Source organism: Chiloscyllium punctatum, chromosome 8 (genome assembly GCF_047496795.1).
Source record: "Chiloscyllium punctatum isolate Juve2018m chromosome 8, sChiPun1.3, whole genome shotgun sequence".
Taxonomy (NCBI): Eukaryota; Metazoa; Chordata; class Chondrichthyes; order Orectolobiformes; family Hemiscylliidae; genus Chiloscyllium; species Chiloscyllium punctatum.
Genome location: NC_092746.1, coordinates 88,484,573 through 88,507,342, shown reverse-complemented (window position 1 = coordinate 88,507,342; position 22,770 = coordinate 88,484,573). Strand labels below are relative to the sequence as shown.

The window sequence follows — 22,770 nt, the reverse complement described above, 5'->3', positions numbered from 1 at the left end:
AGCACAATTAATATGGAGCAACGTTAAAGATCTGCGATACTGTCTCATGAACCAAAACAAAAAGACCCAGAAACTATGCAATTGCAATACAGAAGAAAAAGAGCCATATGATCCAGCAGGTGAGGAGAAAGTGAGGAGTGCAGATGCTGGAGATCAGTCAGAAGTGTGGTGCTGGAAAGGCACAGCAGGTCAGGCAACATCGGAGGAGCAGAAGAATCGACGTTTCGGGCATAAGCCCTTCATCAGGGGTGAAGCTTGTGGGGTGGAGGACTGAGAGATAAATGGAAGAGGGGTGAGATTGGAGGGGGGAGGTAACGGAGTGTGATAAGTGGATGAAGGTGGGGGAGAAGGTGATAGATGGGAAAGGTGACAGATACATCAAGAAGGCTGTGCCAAGTTGGAGGCTTGGGACTGGGATAATGTGGGGGAATCTACATTGATCCTGTGTGGTTGCAGGATCCCAAGGCGGAATATGAGGCGTTCTTCCTCCAGGCATCAGGTGGTAAGAGTTTGGTGATGGAGGCGGCCCAGGACCTGCATATCCTTTGCGGAATGAGTGAGAGGGGGCATTGAAGTGTTCAGCCAGGAGGCGGTAGGATTGGTTGATGTGAGTGTCCCAGAGATGTTCCCTGAAGCAACCCACAAGTTGGCAACCTGTGTCCCTGAAGGATTGAATGAAGGGCTTATGCATCATTTTTGGTTTCAAGGTTTGCATTTAGATCTGTTAAGGCAGAAGGCCATATTTCTAAGTTCCTATCCAGTGATTTGAGTACATAATCCAGGCAGTCACTTTCCTTGTGGAGTTCTGACAATGCAGTATTGTTAGGAGGTCTGTTTTTGGACTGTGGCCTCTACTGTTTCCTTTTGGAATGGAAAATCCCACAGCAAAGTACAATACTGATGAAGACACTCACCGAATGTCCTTGGCAATGTTTATTTCTCACCCAACATTACAAAGCTAGATTTATCTGGTCAGGTCTCACTTGTTTGTGTGACTTTGTGCAGCACATTATCTGGCATATTGACTTTACTTAAACTCTTTGGTTGATCATCAGGTAGTTGGTGGATATCCTGAATTTGAGAGAAGCTGCTTGGATGGAAGTTGACTCTTTATTGATTCTCCTGCTCCTCTGATGCTACCTGACCAGCTGTGCTTTTCCAGCGCCACACTCTTGACTTAGCTATGATGTGACCCTCATGCAGTTTCCCCACTGTGTGAATCAAGCAAAGAGGGAAAATTGATAAAGAGGAGAAAGTGAGGACTGCAGATGCTGGAGATCAGAGCTGAAAATGTGTTGCTGGAAAGAAGGGCTCATGTCCGAAATGTTGATTCTCCTGCTCCTTGGATGCTGCCTGACTTGCTGCGCTTTTCCAGCAACACATTTTCAGCAAAACTGATAGAGTCAACTTCCATCCAAGCAACTTCTCTCATAAATTCAGGATATCCAAGAACCACCTCATGATCAACGAAGCAGTTTAAGTACAGTCAATAAGCCAGATAATGCTGTGCACAAGGTCCCACAAACAAGTGAGAGCTGACCAGATAAATCTAGCTTAGTAATGTTGGATAAGAAATAAACATTGCCAAGGACATTCGATGAATGTCTTTGTCAGTATTGTAATCTGCTGTGGCATCTTTCATTCCAAATGAAACAGTAGAGGCCACAGTCCAAAAACAGACCTCCTAACAATACTGCACTTGCCAGAACCCCACAAGAAAAGTGACAGCCTGGATTATGTACTCAAATAAAAATATAGCCTTCTGCCTTAACAGATGGAAGTGCAAACCTTGAAACCAAAGATGATGAATTAGCAAATCTTGGCAATGAAGCACTTTGACAGCCTGAGGTTGTGAAAAGCACTGCATAAATGCTAGTAAGTCTCTTTCATTGCTGTGAAGATCTGCAAAAGCTGAAGATTGTTTACCACTCTCAAAGCATCTCTAAGAGGAAACATTTAATCCCCATTTAGCATCTTTCCATAAAATAACATAAACATGTCTGAACAGGAAAATAGCTCCAAAAACTTTTTTTAAGCTGCCATGGGCATACAATGTTCCTCTAAAGTTAAACAAAAAATAACCCAAAATCTTAACATTCAAGCTACTTATAGTTTAGTCATTAATTTTGAAAAGTTAATATTCTGCTGGTCTTGACCAGTTTATGAAACTTCAATGTTCCCCTTTATCGTATTACTTTGGCACATAAGAGCTACTGCAATTTTTTCTGCTTAAACAATAGTTGGAAATCTCAAAGTGCCATATTTCATAGTGACCTTCTGAACATGGTGAACTTTTAATGTGGGAGAAACTTTCACAAGTTTTAATTTCAGATTTCCCATCAAAAGTAAGACCGTTTTAACAAAAAGAAAGACTAGTCATTAGCTACAATATTAATGGTTGGACAGGGAGTAAAGCCAATGTTACTTCATACATGGCAAACACATTTGTTGAAGTACTAAACCTAGTAATTATTGAACAGTGAACCGATTTATTTCAGCTCTCTTAGATAACAGTCAGGGAACAAAGACAAAACAATTATTCATCTTTTCCCCAGCATCTGCTTGCTACTGCTAAAATCTAAACAAAAAGAAATCAGGAACATTATACGAACAATAAATGAACACAACATTAAAAAATTCAGTCAAACAAAAAACAGTTATCACTGAAAATTTAGTGAAGGTTAACCTCAGCGACCATTGTGTTTGCTTAGAGAAATGCAACTTCTACATCAAAACACTATGCATAAAGGAAACAGATATGCATTTGTCAGTCAGGAGCATTTCATGTCCACTATGAGGAAAAAAATCCCTTTACCACATTCTCCAGCCAACATTGGTCGAACATTAAAGCTGATATTTATGATTGACAAGGGTAGATGAGTACTGACTTGAAGATAAAGAATGATTTATTTCATAAGAAGCAATTCAAAATACATGAATTTCAGAATTGTGATCGATGTAACCCTGATGGAGGGCAACTTGCAAATGTTAAAAATCCTTAAGATCTCTATGCCAAAATCAGCTACTTTCTCCCCACCCCCACCCTCCTCCAGCTTGTCTCTCCACCCTTCAGGCTTTCTGCCTTTATTCCCGATGAAGGGCTTTTGCCCAAAATATCGATTTCGCTGCTCCTTGAATGTTGCCTGAACTGCTGTGCTCTTCCAGCACCACTAATCCAGAATCTGGTTTCCAGCATCTGCAGTCATTGTTTTTACCTACTACCTACTATCACCTACCAACCATTACTAAATGCATATAAAAGATAGTCATTCTAGCCCAATTCTGTCTTGCTATACTTAAGGTATTCTGTATAAATGCAATTTTTCCTTATGTCTTCAGGAAATATCTGAATGTATTTTAGAGTCAAGGAGTTTCTTTTGAATTTTAGTCCCTTTTATTTACTAACCAATTCACACAAACTAAGAATCTACAATGCAGCAGTTTAGTTTTGTACTAGCAGAGACCCACAAAACATATGTGGTCAAATTAATAAAGTTAACCAACATAAAATTTAAATTGTGCTTTTCAAATCCCCTATATGATCTTGAGAAAGAAGCAATGAATTAAAGGATATGATCAACTTAACTACTATTCAGCAACTGTCCATAGCAGTATTCAAGTGCAGTGATTGCAAATGCAGTAGAAGCACCAATCAGAAATAATTTATAAAAAGATGCAAAATTCATGATAAAGAATAATAAAAGATGTAGACCATTCATTCCCTCAAGTCTGCTCTACTATTGAATTAAATCATTATTAATCTGTATCAAACTTTATCTACCAATCTTTTACTTTTAAACTGACATTGTTATGTTCTTAAGTTTCAATTAACTTAGCCTCAACAGTTTGTATTCAGGAAAGGTTTCTCCTTTCCTTTTGTGAAGAATTGCAACCTGACATCACTGCCTGAATGGCCTGGTTCTCATATTAAACGTTATGTCACTAAAATAAAACAAAAGAACTGTGGATGCTGGAAATCTGAAACAAAAAGATTGTTGGAGAAACTCAGCAGGTCTGGCAGCATCTATGGCAAGAAAGCAGAGTTATTGTTTTAAGACTGGTGGCTCTTTTGTTAGAACGATTATTTGCTAGGAAATTATGTTATGCTAATCCTGAAGTTAGGAGGGATGTGGAGACAATTGGAGACACAGCTATAAATTATCCGTTCTCATGTATTCCTAGGCTCGTTATCACATTATATGGATTGATTTAGTATAGCTCACCCATTTTCTCACTCTTTGCTCTAATTATCATTCCATATTCCGCATTTCTTTTCAACTGGCCTGCTATCCATAATCTCCTTGTTTATCTACTAGTTTCATCTCTCTCTCTCTCTCTCTCTGAGCTCTATCCGGACCTATCCACTCAACTCTCCCCTTTTTACTCCTATTCATTCAAAGGGATGTGAGCTTCACTGACTACACTAGCATTTATTGCCCAAGAAAATGGTGGTAAGCTGCTTTCATGAACACCATAGTTTTTGGAGTGTAAAGGAGATAGTTCCAGAATTTTTACCCAGGAACTGTGAAGGGCTGATGTTTTATTTCCAAGTCAGGATGGTGCGTGCCTTGAAGAGAAACTTGCAAGGGGTGATGTTCCCATGTATCTGCAAGTACAGCTAGACAATTGTACACAATCAGTAAACTATATAGCAATTGTGATCACCATTTGTATTTGCCAATAAGGTCCCAGAAGCCAGGTCGGGTTGTGTTGCAGGGCCCAAAGGTTGCTTGCTTGTAGTAACTGTAGAACTTCAGCATTAGCTCATTTGATGGTTGAAATGAACCTATTTAATAAGACATTTGAAAAACCTAATTAGTCTAACATTTTCACTTTTCAAAAATCAATTAAAACTGTTGCAAATCACATTGCAAATGAAATCTAATAATACTAAATCTTCCACAAAATAATATATCAAAACAGAAGGCAACAATCAGCAGGTGCCCTGCTTAATTGCTACATTTGCTGCCACAAATTAATGAATCAAAAGCTAACAATTCTCAATTCATATTAGAACCAACATGGTATTGATCTTTACTAGGATGGTTCAATACAAATTCCTCATTTAGCTAAGTGGGAATCTTAACTTGGTTAATGCAATTTTGACGAGCAAAATGAGCAATAGAGATCATGATTGGGTACGTGAACCCCATACTCACACTCATATTTACCTGTGTACGTGAACATTTATGCAAGTTTGTTGGCAAAAAGAAAATATATTCAAAATTAGAGAGTGCAAGCGTTTTTGTTTTTTTTTTGTTAAGCTTTACTTCCTGGTCTCCTGTTTAAGAACATTTTTTTAAAATAGTGTGTAACGTGTGAAAATTACTTATCTATAGCACCTTGGTAGATATCAGTGCCGACTCTACAGAAATTGAGTAGTCATCAGTTATAGAGTTTTAATTTGCTGGGCACTGCTGGGAAAACTCTGGATATAATTATTTGCCACATCACCATTTTGCCCCATTACAAACCTGGCAATTGCCCACAGTTCAGTAATGTCACCTTTCTTACCACTACAATAAGCCAATTCCCCAAAAGGATGGTAGGTAACGTACTTGATTGGTTCATGGATTTTGGACTAGGGAAGAGGTTGCAGAGGAACGATGGAAAGAACTGGGGCTAAAAATTACTGGGCTCAAAGAGGGTTAACAGGTATTGAGTATAAGGGATTGTGGCCTGGGAAAGGAGTACCAGTAATCAGGAACAGATGAAGATTGGGATGAAGTTACTTGGGGAGACAGGCAAATGAGTCAAGTGTGGGATAGGAACATCAGAACTTGAAGCAGCAGTAGGAAATTCAGCCCCTTGACTTGCCTTGCCATCTGGTATGATCATGGATGATCTTATTTTGACCTCAATTCAACTTGTCTGCCCACTGTCCAGAACCCTTTAACCCATTACTAATTAAAAATTTGTCTGTCTCCTCCCCAAACTTGCTCAGTGCCCGATCATCCACAGTGATATTAGAGTAACAGCAAAGTGGAGTGTTAGAATGGCATTAAAAGAATTGTGCTAAGACACTTGTGGTGCAGTGATGATGTCCCTACCTCTAAGGCAAAAGACCTGGGTTGAAATCCCACCTGCTCCAGAGTTGTGAAAAAATGTTTCTGAACAGGGTGATTACAGAATATCTAAAAAAGTTATCTGTGAATTTACTACAAATAAATACTGAAACACTGCTTTACTGTGTTGAAAGTCAAGTATTACGGAGTCATAGAGATGTACAGCACAGAAACAGACCCTTCGGTCCGACTCGTCTACCGAGCAGATGTCCTGACCTCATCTAGTCCCACCTGCCAGCACCTGGCCCCAATTCCCCAAACCCTTCCTATTCATATACTCATCCAGATGCCTTTTAAATGTTGCAACCGTACCAGCCTCCATCACTTCCTCTGGCAGATCATTCCACACACATACCACCTTCTGCGTGAAAAAGTTGCCCCTTAGGTCCCTCATGTCTTTCCCCTCTCACCCTAAACCTATGCCCTTTAGTTCTGGACTCCCCCAGGGAAAAGACCTTGTCTGTTTACCCTATCCATGTCCCTTATGATTTTATAAACCTCTAAGGTCACCCCTCAGCCTCCGATGCTCCAGAGAAAACAGCCCCAGCCTATTAAACCTCTTCTTATACCTCAAATCCTCCAAGCCTGGCAACATCTTTGTAAATCTTTTCTGAACTCTTTCAAGGTTCACAATGTCCAATCGATAGGAAGGAGACCAGAATTGCATGCAATATTCCAAAATTGGCCGAAGCAATGTCCTGCACAGCTGCAACATGACCTTCCAACTCCTGTAGTCAATACTCTGACCAATAAAAGGAAAGCATACCAAACACAGTGAAAGAATGAAAAGGGAAAGAGAGAAACAAGAGTTTTGAACAGGAGCTGCCTAAATGAACACGTCAGACATATTATAATAATAATAAATAGTAAACAAGTATATAAGAAGCATTTGAATAAGTACTTTAAAAGCCAGGAAATAGTAGGCTATGGATCAAGTACAGGCAAATTGGATTAGTGTAATTTTGTGTTTGTTGTTTTGGCACAGACATTGTGGCCCAAAGGGCCTGTTTCTATGCTGAATAACTCTGACTATGACAATAACATTTGGGAAGTTTCACTACTACCATACAGGATATAGGTAAAACCACATGTGCAAATTGGTCACTTGACTTAAGCAGCAACACACTTGTTCTGAAGACAGATTACAGAATGTTGACTGGACTGCTGGAATGAAGCTGACTTGTCTTCCCAGGAAAATGTGAACTGATTGAGCCTATACTTATTGGAGTTTCAAAGAATGGGAGATGATCTAAATGAAACCAGCATTCTGTGGGGCCTTGACAGAGTTGACGCTTAGAACATATTTCTCTTCATAGGGGATATCTAGAACTTGGGGATACAATTTCAAAATAAGAGGATTCCCCAACTAAGACAAAAATGAGATTGGTGAATTGAGAGAATTCATTCTGTCTTCCCCAATGAGCAATGCAGTTTGGGTCATTTAATGTATTACCCTCTCATTCCAAAATATCAAATACCCTTAAATCGTTAAGTCCCTGCCATGTGTCTATAATCACAACCATTTATTGCTATTTATGAAATTCTATTTTAACATCAGGTTTGGCTAAGATCATAAGACGTAGGTACAGGTCAGCATCAGCTTGGAGGGCTGAAGGGCCTGCTCCTATGCTGTACTGTTTTTATTGGTCTTGTTCTAGAAGTAGGCTATTCTGTCCATTGAGACTTCTCTACCATTTGATTAGATCATGGCTGGCTAATCTGATAATCCTCAACTTCAGTCCTCAACCCTCAATTTCCTTGCTAATTAAAAATATACTTAATGACCCAGCCTCTCCACTCCTCCTCATCTGTCATTAATAGATGATCTCTTACTCTGACATGCCTTCTGGTCCTAGAATTTCTGAAAGGAGAAAATGGCTCCCTGCATTTACGGTGTCAAGTCCCTGAAGACACTCATGCAATAAGGTTTCCTCTCATTTTTCTCAACCACAATGAGTACAAGCTCAACCTACCCTCATAAGAAAATACCTCCACGCCTGCGGTCATCTTAGCAAACCTTCTCTGGACTGCCTCCAATGTCAGTGCATCTCTCCTTTCACAAAACAGTAACAAAGGAAGAAAAAAGAAAGAATGCATGTGGCATCTTATCATTTCTTTAAATGATTTACAAAAGGAGGAATTTTACAGTTTCCTGTCAATGATGATGGTAGGTAGCCTTCTGGCCCTTAGCTGTTTGCAATATTACATTTCTTGCTGGAGCACTCCTACGTCTGTATGATCTGTTGTTCCCTGTCACATTGTGGTTATCAGAGAATAAAGAGGAGTCTTAACATTTACAAATATAGCCTTCAGTTATGGAAAATCACAATGCTATGGATGTCAAAGCAAGATAATACGTGATCAAAGTCAAATATCTTGTTCTCCATTGGCAGCAGGGGATTATTCCATGTGCAACTAAGCAAAAGGAAAGGACACAATAAAGATAAACTATTTCCACTAGTTGGCGATTCTAGAACCAGAACTAGGGAGGCAGAGTCTAAATGTTAGGGCCAGCCTATTCAGGAGAGATGTGAGGAAACTCTGTACACAGAAAGGTTGGTAGATATTTGAAAATCTCTTCCACAAACAGCAGTTGATGCTAGATTTGATGTTGACTTTAAATCAGAGCTAGATTTTTCTTGTTAAGCACAATGTATGAAAAGGGTATAGGCCAAAGATCCACCTTGGTTTCAGCAAATGGCACAACAGGCTCGAGGGGCTGAATGCCTTACTCCTTTTCCTTTACTCCTATAAATTCAGATGTCATTGATTTTTAGTCATAACCAGGGCAGTTAACACCAGACACTTGAAGAGTTGAGAGATGCCAAAATAAAGATTTGTGCTAGTAATTAATGTTCTTGTCAGGATTTTAATTCTAATATTCACCCAAAACCAACACATTGACATGGTACAGTTGAAAGGTTGTGCAAGTGGCAAGAATACGATTTGTGCTCGGTTCTGTATTTTGCTTTAAATTTACCAAAATCCATTGCAGACGTGCTGACCTCGAGACTTGACTTTTACTCTGGCTTAGATAAACTGAATTCTGATTAGTAGAGTATACATAAAGTAAATTCTAAACATGTGAATTTCCCAATTGTTTGGAGACTCAAGCATTGCTACAATCTCCCAGTGGCCAATCATTTTTAAGATTTGAATTTCCAGTTAATAATTGAAAAAAAATGACAAGATTTTAGAACAAAGAACATTACAGTGCAGTACAGGCCCTTCGGCCCTCTATGTTGTGCTGACCTGTGAAACCAATCTGAAGTCCATCTAACCTACACTATTTCATTCTCATCCATATGCCTATCCAATAACCATTTAAGTGCCCTTAAAGTTGGCAATTCTACTGTTGCAGGCAGTCCGTTCCACGCACTTACTATTCTGAGTAAAGTAACTACCTCTGACATCTGTCCTATATCTATCACCCCTCAATTTAAAGTTATATCCCCTCATGCTAGCCATCACCATCTGAGGAAAAAAGGCTCTCACTGTTCACCCTATCTAACCCTCTGTCTGATATGTCTCAATTCTCTCTAACGAAAACAGCCTGAGCCTTTCCTCTGAAGACCTTCCCTCCATACCAGGCAACATTCTAGTAAATCTCCTCTGAACCCTTTCCAAAGCTTCCACATCCTTTCTATAACGTGGTGACCAGAACTGCATGCAATATTCCAAATGTGGCCGCATCAGAGGTTTGTACAGTTGCAACATGACCTCATGGTTCTGAAACTCAATCCCTCTACCAATAAAAGCTAACACACCATATGTCAGATTCTTGTGGTAGACTACTATTAACTGAACCCCAGGATGAATATTTCCCATCAACCACCACCCTCTGTCTTCTTTCAGTTAGCCAATTTCTGATCCAACCTGCTAAATCACCCTCAAGCCCATGCCTCCATGGGACAGACTACCATGGGGAACCTTCTCAAATGCCTTACTGGAATCCATATACACCGCATCAACTGCTTTACCCTCATCCACCTGTTTGGTCACCATCTCAAAAGAACTCAAATAAGTTTTGAAAGGCATGACCTACTTCACAAAACCTTGACAACTATCCCCAATCAACTTATTCCTTTCCAGAGAATTATAAATCCTCTTTATAAGACTTTCCAACACTTTACCCATAGCCGAAGTAAGGTTCACAGGTCTATAATTACCAGAGTTGTCTCTACTCCTTCTTAAACAAGGGAACAAAATTTGTTATCCTCCAGGCTTCTGGCACTATTCCTATAGATAATGAAAACATTAAGATCAAAGCCAAAGGCTCTGCAATCTCCTCCCTGGCTTCCCAGAGAATCCTAAGATAACTCCCATCTGGCCCAGTGGACTTACCTATTTTTACACTTTCCAGAATTGCTAATACCACCTCCTTACTAAGTTCAATCTCATCTACTCTAGTAGCCTGTCTCAGTATTCTTTTCGACCATGTTTTAATTAAATATTTTCCTGTAATAAATGAATAAAATAAGATGGGGGCTAAACACTCTTTTTGGAGGCACCTTACACTTCACATGACTGAAAATGGTATTTGTCTTTTTATACTCATCACCCATCAGATGCTCCATGGAATTACAGACCATTTAACAAACAATCAACAGTTGCTCCCAACTTCACATGGGTTCCAGTATACTCAACTAAAGTCTGGTCTTGGTTTATCACAATTAATAAGGATATATTATCCAAAATTGTTGCAAGGTACATCTCTCTTGCAGGAGACATTGCTTTCCCATATCTGACTAGAATAGCTCACCTTGTCAAATTGATTGATGGCACAGAACCCTATATGGAGGTATTCTTCAATTTGTCGGGTAACTAGGAGCCTGATTTCAAAAATGTGTTCCAGGCTCTCTTCCACACAACTTGAATCAGATGAATTTTAAAATTCTGATAGAAATGCTCCTAATTAGCTAAACTTGGCCATAATTGCTTTAATCTTTGAAATAAAAGGAGCGCTTACTGGATGACTGTTTACAACTCATTACCTTCATGAGCTTTCTGGGACTTTAGGAGACTTGGGCTCAATTCCTCATAAACGCAGAGGCTGCTACATTGTCACTTACAAGCATAAATACCTTGCACATTCTTCTCTCAGAATAACATTCATGACCTACCTTTAATTTTGAACAATCAAACTACTTCGGCTTTCTCATAACCAGAGAGCAATAAAAGTCACACGGCCAAGCTTACTTAATCTCCATTTAAAGCTACAGTCCCAAAAATCTAAGAATCTATGATCCTCAGACTGCAAAAGCATGATGAAGGATTTTTATGATGAACAGTTCCTAAATACATTCAACAGCAGGCTGACCAATAAATTTATTAGTTTATACAGTCTGAGTTACACAACTTAGAATCCCCTATTAATTTCCAGAAAATCAGCTGAAGAGGAGGAATGGAGTCGATGATATATACTTGTATTTGTGATAGGAGCCAGATGGATCTTATTGGGGGTGTTAACTTGGGCCAATCAATCAAGACAAAAGAGTTCTACAAGGCCTGACTTGAATCAGAAGAGTCATAGGCTGGTATGCAGAGGGTGTACACCTGGTAAGTCCACCTTCATGTGAGTTGAAACAACTAAATTGCTTTGCAAGAACTTATGTCTGGTGGCCAGGATTTGTGTGCTGTCATAGCTGTGTTGGTGGGGCAGAGACCAGAGTGCCAACAAGGACAAAAATTGCACACCCCTCCCCCAATTCATGGAAGTGGCTGGGTAAACCCTGGACTCTGTTACATGTCGACTATGCAACTCCTTTCATTGGCTCAATGTTCCTGATCCTTTAGGATGCATGTTCCAAGTAGTTGGATATGCATTGAGTGCATTTGGCAAACTCAGGAATAAGGAGTGAAAAGCTGCTTGCTTCATTTGTGATACATGGACTGCTGGAAGTATTGGTCATGGACAACTACAGGGACAGCTCCAGCAGAGTTGATGTGAGGACGACTCCACACCAGGTTAAACACAATATACCTGGATGTGGGGGGTGGGTAGGGTGAAAAGGCAGCAGATATGCCAATGCTAGCCACATGCTTTGTCTAAGCAAGAGAGGAGGTTTAACTTGGGGGATAAAGTTTGGTTCCAGAACTATGGAAATGGCCCTGCATGGGTGAGAGGCAAGATCTATACAAGGTCAGGCCCCATGATATACAAAATTCAGGAGGTGAGGCTGTCATGAACAAACATATGGGTCACCTGAAAGCTGTTACCTTACCAGCAGGGTAGGAGCAAAACATACCTTGCCCCTCACAACAGCTAGAAGGCCTATCAGAAACTGTAGATTTTCCCCCTCTGTCTAGTGTTGAGGAAACCTCAGAGTCTGAAATGGATATTGCTCCCACCAGAAGAAGAGGAGGAAGCTCTCCCAAGATGCTCCGGACGCGAGAGACAGGCTACAGTCAGGCACATGCCACCCATGTCAGAGTCCAAGTCGGTAGATCTGTACCTGGGACGTAAACATCACAGATGAAGCTATATGAGAAAGACCAGGCCTATTTGCTTGGACTTTGGGGTGGGGAGAAGTGTAGTGATCGGAACTAGGTGAATTTTATTGGCTGAGATCCTTGATTAGCCCAGGTTAACAAACCCAATCAGGGAGCCCTGGCTGACAGATATAAACAGGAGATTTGTAAAAAAAACCAGAAGATTCAGAATCTCCCCACTTCCAGGATTGCCTCCCAGCTGGCTGGCCACAACCAGTGTACGATGTACCTGTGAATAAAGGGTGACTTGGTGACGGGATACTGACCTCTGTGCAGTTATTTCAGTTTAGATATACAGTTAAACATTATAAACATATAACCCCTTAACTAATAAATAGTTTTAGTTTTTGTTAATTAATATTTCAACAGAATTTAGAGTTAATTTGTACAACTAAGATTTCAAAATATTAAAATTTTAAAAATTCAATCTTCCGTTCAAAGTATTGCATTCAGAGATACCTCTCTGTTCAAGCAACAAACAATTTCTTCATCAAAACCAAAAGAACTGCAGATGCTCTAAATCAGAGACAAAAATAGAAATTGCTGGAAAAGCTTAGCAGATCTGGCAGCATTTCTGAAGAAAAGTCAGAGTTAACATTTTGGGTCAAGTGACTTCCTCAGAGCCGATGGCAGCTAGGAAAATGTTGATTTGTATGCAGACGTTTATATACTAGACACATATTCCCCTCTCTTCCCTTGTCCACCTTCCACAGGGACCATCCTCATCCACTCTTCCTTCACCACCAACACCCTCCCGATGCCTCGTACTTCAGCTGCAACCTCAGCAGAAGGTTTAACACCTATCCATCTACTTCCTCCCTCCTCAGTATCCAAGGGCCCAAACACACCTTCCAGGTAAATCAGCACTTTACATGCATGTCACACAGATTGGTCAAATGCATTTGCTGCTCACAATGTAGTCTCTTCTACACTGTGTAAACAAAGCGTCGACTGGGTGACTGCTCTGCAGAACACATGTTCAGTTTGCAAAAAAAAAAAGACCGAGCTTCCAATTGCCTGCCACTTTAACACGCCACCCTATTCCCTGGCCAACATTTCTGTCTCAGGTTCACTGCAGATCACACTCAATGGGCAAAATATCTTCTGGGTTTATAACATTCAACAGGTATACTGTATTACCTTTAGTGTGGTCTTCACATAGAATTTGACTTTAGAAATGCTTGACAAATAAGAATCAAGTGTTTCTACAGCCAGTGTAGTTTAGAAATGTCCTTTATTTCCTTAGCTTCTAAAAGGTAAAAGGACGTCAATTCTCACAGCAAAAAAAAATTATGAAATTGATTGCACCACAACACTCACCAGGAAGATTACTGTGTGAAGCATTGCTAAAAATGACTCGTTCATTGGGTCATCCCTAAGGAGGGGAACTTCATACACATTAAAAAAAAACAATTTGAAGTGATGATTTATTTACATTCAAAACATCCTCTATCAGAGCAGACCAGAGTTGGAATCTGATCTTGACCAAGTGTGCAACCAGTTCAATTAACCAATCAGGTTTTTCTAAATGTTCTCTCTCTTCATTTGATACAAAATATTTCTTTCAAGCTAATACTATTAAAGCCCTGCTGAAATAGGATTGTTAATTTAAAGTTATTCCAAATCTAATCTACTTAATAGCTAAAGCAAAAAATTTAAAATGCTCCACATGCCAGATTCCCAATTTTACATTCTACACTAAGGTTACTGATAACATCTTGCCTAAATTTCACAGTATCACCCAAAATAAATCATTGTCTGAAATCTGCACAGAAGAATCAAATCTGGAATCCTTCCTATATGTTTGAATCAGCACTGACTATACATTTTTCACAATAAGACACAACATTGCTGTGTATTTCTATTAAAATTATATGGTTACCTCTTTTACTTCTGTTTTTAAAACCAAAGTAGCTAACCTGTTATAGTTATTGGTTGCATAGAAACTGCGTCAGTTGTGCACTTCATATATGCTTATTAATTTGTTTCAATAATTGTTACCAAAACATAGACCAGAGAGTTCAAGAGTAGAATACTGCATTCAATTCTGGTCTCCCTGCTATAGGAAAGATGTTGTAAAGGGTTCAGAAAAGATTTACAAGGATGTTGCCAGAATTGGAGGATTTAAGCTGTAGGGAGAGGCTGAATACACTGAGGCTATTTTCCCTGGAGCATCAGATGCTGAGGGATGACCCTATATAAGGTCATGAGGGGCATGGATAGGGTGAATAGTCAAGATCTTTTCCAAAGAGTGGGGGAGTCCGAAACTAGAGGGCATAAGCTTAAGGTGACAGGGAAAAGATTTAAAGGGGACTGAAGGGATGACATTTTCAAGCAAGTGTTGTGTGTATTGAATGAGCTGCATAGAAGGTGGTGGAGGCTGGTAACATTACAATATTTGAAAGGAATCTCAATGGGTGTATGAATAGGAGGGTTTTGGAGGGATATGAGCCAAATGCTGGCAAATGGGACCAGATTAATTTTGGATATCTGGTCAGCATAAACGAGTTAGACTGAACAATCTGTTTCCTTGCTGTACATCTCTATGACTTTACATAAAATGAAAATGCATGAAAGGTTTCTTTTTAACTCCAAATAAAACATTGCAGGATCAGCTATTTTCAGCAAAATGAATCGCATTGAAAATACCACATCCTGGAAATATCACTCAAGCCACAGACACATTTGTTTAATTTCTTTTTTTCTCCATCTGCTGCATCCCTTGGTTGTTTCATAAACTGTGCACTGAACAAGAAATGCTATGCAGAAATACAGCTTTAACATAACGTGATCTTGACGTCTCATGAACTCACGGCCAAAAACAAAACAGGATTTTGAGATTATTTTTCCAACTGCAAAAATCCACTGACATTTTCATCCAGTCCAAGAAGTCTCAACTTGATTCTCAACAGTCCCATCTCCAAGGACTTTTGCTAGTCCACATCCACCTTAGTAACAAAGTTCATTGCCCATTATCTGGCACTTCTGAAAAAAAATCTAAACTAATGCCCTTTCTTGTGCCTTGTTAGCTTGTTCCCAAACTATTTTGACAGGCTCCAAAACTTCATAATCGTAAGACCATAAGACATAGGAGTGGAAGTAAGGCTATTTGGCCCATCAAGTCCACTCTGCCATGGCAATTGGGCATTTCAACTCCACTTACCCGCACACTCTCAGTGACCCCTAATTCCTTGCAAGATCAAGAAGTTATCAATCTCTGCCGTTTAATGCCCCAGACTCCACTGTGCTCCATGGCAATGAATTCCACAGGCCCACCACACTCTGGCTGAAGACTTGTCTCCTCACTTCCATTCTAAATTGAACCCTTATAATTTTAAGGCTATGCCCACGGGTCCTAATTCTCCCCGTCTAACAGAAACAACTTGCCAACGTCCACCCTTTCTAACCCATGCATTATCTTGTAAGTTTCTATTAGATCTCTATTAGATTCTTTTAGCTTCTATTAGATCTCCCCTCGACTTCTAAACTCCAATGAATACAATGAAGATCAATGACTATCTTAAGAAGAAAGGCTGACAGCTTAGGTCTATGCCCATTAGAGTTTAAACACTGAAAAATAGAAAATAAGGGATTAGGCCATTCTCCCCCATGAGGCTGCTCCACCATTCAACATGAACATGGATTTCGAAGCTCCTTGGATGCTGCCTGAACTGCTGTGCTCTTCCAGCACTACTAATCCATGAACATGGATGATCATCCAATGTATTGCCTTTTTCACCAGTTTCTTCGACACCCTTTGATTCCTTTATTTCTAAGAACCATCTACATTCCTTCATAAAAACTGTAAATGTTTCGTCTTCAATAACTTTGTGTAGCAGAGCATTCCTCAGGCTCAGCATCTCTGGGTGAAGACATTTCTCCTCGTTTCAGTCTTAAACGGCCTACTCTGTATTCTCAAACTGTGGCCTTTGGTTTGGACTCAGTGGTCCTTGGGAATATCCTTTTCTGTATTTACCCTGTCTAAATTATGTTAGAAATTTGTTAGAAGGTGGTGGTGAGCTACCTTCTTGAACCTCTCTAGTCCATTTGTTTTGTGTTGACCCACAATGCCACTGGAATTCCTTCCTTAACAGCATTGTGGGTCAACCAATAGCAGGTGGACTGCAGCGGTTCAAGGCGGCGGCTCACCATCACCACCTCAAGGGCAACTTGGGACATTAAACGCAGGCCAGTCAGCAACACCCACATCCCACAAATGAATAAGAAGACATTTACAGGTTTCTAGACCACATAGGTTTAAGGTGAGAGAGGAAAGATTTAAAAGGCACCCGAGGGACAGATTTTTCAGAGGGTGGTGAATATATGGATCGAGCTGCCTTTAAATGCCCAAAAGAGCCTATTTCTGCTCCAAAGACTTATTTTCTTACGAGGGGTTCTGCTTCTGTGTGTCTGAGCTCTGACGAAGAGTCACAGGACTCAAAACATTAACTCTGCTTTCTTCCCAAAAATGTTGTCATTCCTGCGGAGTTTCTCCAGCAGTATTTATGATAGATTAAGTCCAGTCTGAGCTAGGCACAGCATTAAAACTTCCTTCTAAAGTCCAACTCTCAGAAATCTCTACTTCTCTGGATTGAATATCAGTTAGTGTAATGGATTGTCTCACTGAGAATGTTAATTTAGGCTAGATGGAGGGCACTCTTATGCCTTAATTATTCTGGAATAGATTCAAACCTGTTTCCTTGCGATGGAAAGACAGAATGCCAATTCACTACATAAACCAAACTTAATTAAAAACATGCACAACATTAAAAAAAAGGTCCAATAAGCAAAAAGAAATGGAATGCTAGAGCTTGATGTGTGCTTTTAAGACATTTCAGGACTGACAGTGAGTGAAAAGCTATAAATACAGTTACTTAAAAGGCGGGAAACACTTACCTTTTTTAAAATTTACGATTGAAAGTTGTTTTTTCAAAATAAAAGTGGACACGGTATTTGCAACTAAATTATTGCAGAAATAAACAAATATAGAACATTTAGAACATTAGAACATTACAGCACAGTACAGGCCCTTCAGCCCTCGATGTTGCGCCGTCCTGTCATTCTAATCTGAAGCCCATCCCACCTACACTATTCCATGTACGTCCATATGCCTGTCCAATGATGACTTAAATGCGCTTAAACTTGGCAAATCTACTACTGTTGCAGGCAAAGCATTCCACACCCTTACTACTCTCTGACAAAAGAAACTACCTCTTACACCTATCTCCCCTCACTTTAAAGTTGTGTCCCCTCAGGTTTGCCGTTCCCATACTTGGAAAAAGGCTCTCCTTGTCCATCCTATCTAGCCCTCTGATTATCTTGTATGTCTCTATTAAGTCACCTCTCAACCTTCTTCTCTCTAACGAGAACAGCCTCAAGGCCTTCAGCCTTTCCTCTTAAGACATTCCTTCCATACCAGGCAACATCCTAGTAAATCTCCTCTGCACCCTTTCCAAAGCTTTCACATCCTTCTTATAATGCGGTGACCAGAATTGTACACAATACTCCAAATGTGGCCATTCCAGAGCTTTGTACAGCTGCAGCATAACCTCCTGGTTCCGGAACTCAATCCCTCTATTAATAAAGGCCAAAACACTCTATGCCTTCTTAACAACCCTGTCAATCTGGGTGGCAACTTTCAGGGATCTGTGTACATGGACAACGAGATCTCTCCGCTCATCTGCACTCCCAAGAATCTTACCATTAGCCCAGTACTTTGCATTCCGATTACTCCGTCCAAAGTGTATCACCTCACACTTGTCCACATTAAACTCCATTTGCCACCTCTCAGCCTAGCTCTGCATCCTATCTATGTCTCTCTGCAACCTACTACATCCTTCGTCACTATCCACGACTCCACCGACCCTAGTGTCGTCCGCAAATTTACTAACCCACCCTTCTAAGCCCTCAAACAGGTCATTTGTAAAAATGACGAACAGCAGTGGACCCAACACCGACCCTTGCGGTACGCTGCTAGTAACTGGACACCAAGATGAACATGTTCCATCAACTACAACCCTGTGTTTTCTTTCAGCAAGCCAATTACTGATCCAAACTGCTATGTCTCCCACAATCCCATTCCTCCGCATTTTGTATAATAGCCTACTGTGGGGAATCTTATCGAACGCCTTGCTGAAATCCATATACACCACATCAACTGGTTTACTCTCATCTGCCTGTTTGGTCACTTTGTCAAAAAAGTCAATAAGATTCATTAGGCACGACCTAACCTTCACAAAACCGTGCTGACTGTCCCTGATCAGATTATTCTTTTCTAGATGGCTATAAATCCTCTCTCTTATAACCTTTTCTAACACTTTACCGACAACTGAAGTGAGACTCACTGGTCTGTAATTACCAGGGTTGTCTCTACTACCCTTTTTGAACAAGGGGACCACATTTTCTATCCTCCAGTCCTCAGGCACTATTCCTGTAGACAATGATGATTTGAAGATCAATGCCAAAGGCTCGGCAATCTCTTCCCTTGCTTCCCAGAGGATCCTAGGATAGATCCCATCCGGCCCAGGGGACTTGTCTATTTTCACACACTGCGGTATTTCTAATACCTCTTCCTTGTGAACCTCAATCTCTTCTAGTCTATATGCAAGTATCTCTATATCTTCCTCGCCAACATTTTCATTTTCTATAGTGAACACTGTTGAAAAATATTTATTTAGTGCTTCCCCTATCTCCTCTGACTCCACACACAACTTCCCACTATTATCCTTGATTGGCCCTAATTTAACTCTCATCATTCTTTTATTCCTGACATACCTATGGAAAGCCTTAGGGTTAACCCTGATCCTATCCGCCAACAACTTCTGATGTCTCCTCCTGGCTTTTCTGAGCTCTCTCTTTTTAGGTCTTTCCTGACTTCCTTGTAACCCTCAAGCGCCCTAACTGAGTTTTCACATTTTGTCCCAACATAAGCCTTCTTCTTCTTCTTGACCAGGGATTCCACTTCCTTATAGAACGCGTGAGCCGTGGTTTACTATCTTCCTCCCTGGCTGACAGGTACATGAGAAATATGTTGTCATTTGAGAGTTCAGATGTGGGTATAAGAGACCACAGTTAAAGTGTTTGATTGGTTCTAAATAAATGCTTGAGGAACATAGTTAAAACATTATTATTTAACAAGATCACTTTTACAAGTTAAATGTTCAAATGCAACATGATCAAAAAATAACTATTGGAGTGTATTTGTGGATAAAAATACAATCACCAAGTGCCCCTACTCATACTTAAAATTATTAACTGACTTTATTTTTCCTGTTGTTTTCTTCATAGCAAGAAAGGAAATTACAGCACCAGGATACAAAAACACCCATCCAGCCACTGGCCATTTCCAATGCATAAGAAACATTGGATTTTGATCCACCATCTTGTTCGTTCTTGACATACCTATCCAATTTTTTTCCCCCCAAATTGGGTACAATATTTTGAGAAAGTCTGTGGCTCTGGATGTAGGTTTGCTCGCTGAGCTGGAATTTTCATTTACAGACGTTTTGCCACCATACTAGGTAACATCTTTAGTGGACCTCCGAATGAAGCTCTGGTGGTGTAATCCGCTTTTTATTTACTTATTTGAGTTTCCAAGGGTTGGTGACATCATTTCCTGCTTTATTCTCAGAGGATGGTAAATGGGATCCAATTCAATGTGTTTGTTGATGGAGTTCCAGTTGGAAAGCCATGCTTCTAGGAATTCTCATGCGGTGTCTCCATTTGGCTTATCCTAGGATGGATGTGTTGTCCCACTCGAAGTGGTTCCTTCCTCATCCATATGTAAGGATACTAGTGAGAGAGGATCATGTTGTTTTGTGGCTAGTTGATGTTCACGTATCCTGGTGGCTAGTTTTCTGTCTTTTTGGCCAATGTTACAGTCCTTGCATGGTATTTTGCTTGTTGTCTGTATCGGGTCTTTCAAGTTAATTAGCTGCTGCTTTAGTGTGTTGGTGGGTTTGTGGTCTACTCTGATGCCAAGGGGTCGGGGTAGTCTGGCAGTGATTTCCCAGATGTCTGACGTAGGGGAAGAGTGTCTCGGGTTTCTGGACATTTTGTCTACTTGTTTGGGTTTGTTGCTCAGAATTATAAAATACCTTGCAAGGACTGTAACAAACACTACACTGGATAAATAGGCAGAAAACTAGCCACCAGGATACATGAACATCAACTAGCCACAGAACAACATGACCTACTCTCCCTCGTATCCTTACATATGGATGAAGAAGGACACCACTTCGACTGGAACAACACATCCATCCTAGGAAGAGCACAAACGGAGGCACGCACGAGAATTCCTAGATACATGGCATTCCAACTGGAACTCTATCAACAAGCACACGGATTTGAATCTCATTTAGCATCCCCTGAGAAAAAAGGTAGGAAATGATATCACCAACCCGAGAAAACCCAAACATAGAAAATAGAAAGCAGGCTACACCACCAGTGCTTCATGTTTTCTGACTATGTTACCTAGCATGGTGACAAAATGTCTGAAAACAAACCTTCCAGCTCAGCAAGCAAACCTACATCCTGGGTACAATATTCCCATAGTAATGGCACTGTAACCAGTACTAAGGTCATTAACCTTATATTCCACCATGACATTTATTGTGAAATTGAACTCAACGTGTAAGCCATTCAGCCCCTCAAAGCTGTTAAGATCAGAACAAATAGGAACAGGAGTGGGCAGTTTAGCCCTTGAGCCTGCTTGCCATTCAATAACATTGCTCACATTCACTTTCCTCCATCAACCTTGATTCTCCAACTGATCAAGAATCTATCTCAGCCGTAAACATACACAAGGTGTTCTCACAGCTCTCCATGGCAAGGAGTTCAAAAGACTCTCAACCCTCAAAAAAAAATTACTCCTTATCTCAGTCTTAAATTTAGTCTGGTCCTAGACTGTCTCATGAGGAGAAATATCCCCTCAGCATATGTTAAAATGCAATCACCTCTCATTCTTCTAAACTTGAAATGAGCTCCAACCTGTTTTTCCTTTCCTCATAAGACAATCCTTCCATACCAGGGACCAGCCTAGGGAACATTCTCTGATCCACTTCCAATGAAATAATATCTTTCCTCAGGTAAGGAAACCAAAACTGTCCCACATTACTCCAGAAGTGGTCACATCAGCACCTTGTACAGCTGCAGTAAGACTCCCTTAATCTTGCACTTCGATCCCCTTGAAATAAGGGCCAACATTCCATTAGCATGGATAGTGCGAATAGTCAAGGTCTTTTTCCTTGGGTGGGGGGAAAAATAAAGTCCAAAACCAGAGGACCTAGGTTTGATATGAGAGGGGAAAAGTTTAAAAAGGATCAGTGGGTAACTTTTTCATGCAGAGGGGAGCGCATGTATGGAATGAGCTGCCAGAGGTAGAGCTGGAGGCAGGTACATTTTCACCATTGAAAAGGCATTTGGTTGGGCATATGAATAGGAAGGATTTAAAGGGATATGGGCCAAATGTTGGCAAATGGGACTAGGTCAGATTGGTATGTGTGGTTGACACAGAGGTTGAACTAAAGGGCCTGTTTCTGTGCTTTTATGACTCTATGATTACCTGTTGCACCTGCGTGCTTGCTTTCTGTGTTTCGTACACAAGTACCAACCCTCACCCCAAGTTCCTTTGAGTTGAAGCTTTCTGCAGTTTTTCACCATCTAAATAATATTATCTTTTGTTGTTCAATTAAATGATGGTTTATCTATATCTCAGCCTGACTCACCCATATCTTCCATATCACTTGTACTTCATTGCACTCTCCTATGCATGGATATAATGCTCATAACTTCTCACAACTTCAAACCAATATGCACGTAGCAGTCAAAAACAATAGATCACCAATTTCATCCAATTTCTGACTCTTGGTCCAGTGCCTTCTTCTTTAAGGCACTTCAAATGCATATGCAAGTACTTCTTTGACTCATCCTTTCATGCAGTGAGTTCCAGACCCACCACCCTGTGAATGAAAAAAAATTACTCAGCTCCCCCCAAGTCTGTCTTCCAATTATTTTAAATCTGTGCTCCTGCTAATGACCTCTCTGCTCAGTAAAATAGATCCTTCCTATCCAGTATCCTCACCTCTCAATTTTATACAGTTCAATTCATTCTCCCCTCAGCCTTCCCTGTTCCAAAGAAAATAGCCTGGGCCTATCCCATCCTTTCAAATTGTTAAAATCCTTTGAGACATGGGTTACAAAAAGAATCCCACGA

The 22,770-nt window shown here is 40.3% G+C and overlaps 1 protein-coding gene across 4 annotated transcripts in view; it reads right to left on the bottom strand.

The window, feature by feature from the left end:
* Positions 1–22,770, bottom strand: part of acbd5a (acyl-CoA binding domain containing 5a) — a 75,510-nt gene that overhangs the window by 42,805 nt on the left and 9,935 nt on the right. For 3 of the 4 annotated variants that reach the window (XM_072576004.1, XM_072576005.1, XM_072576007.1), the window contains exon 2: positions 4,666–4,786. In XM_072576004.1, the coding sequence (XP_072432105.1) occupies positions 4,666–4,786 (121 nt within the window). Of the gene's footprint in view, positions 1–4,665; positions 4,787–8,038; positions 8,113–22,770 lie in introns of those variants that run through there. The other variant, XM_072576006.1, reaches the window with a different exon arrangement.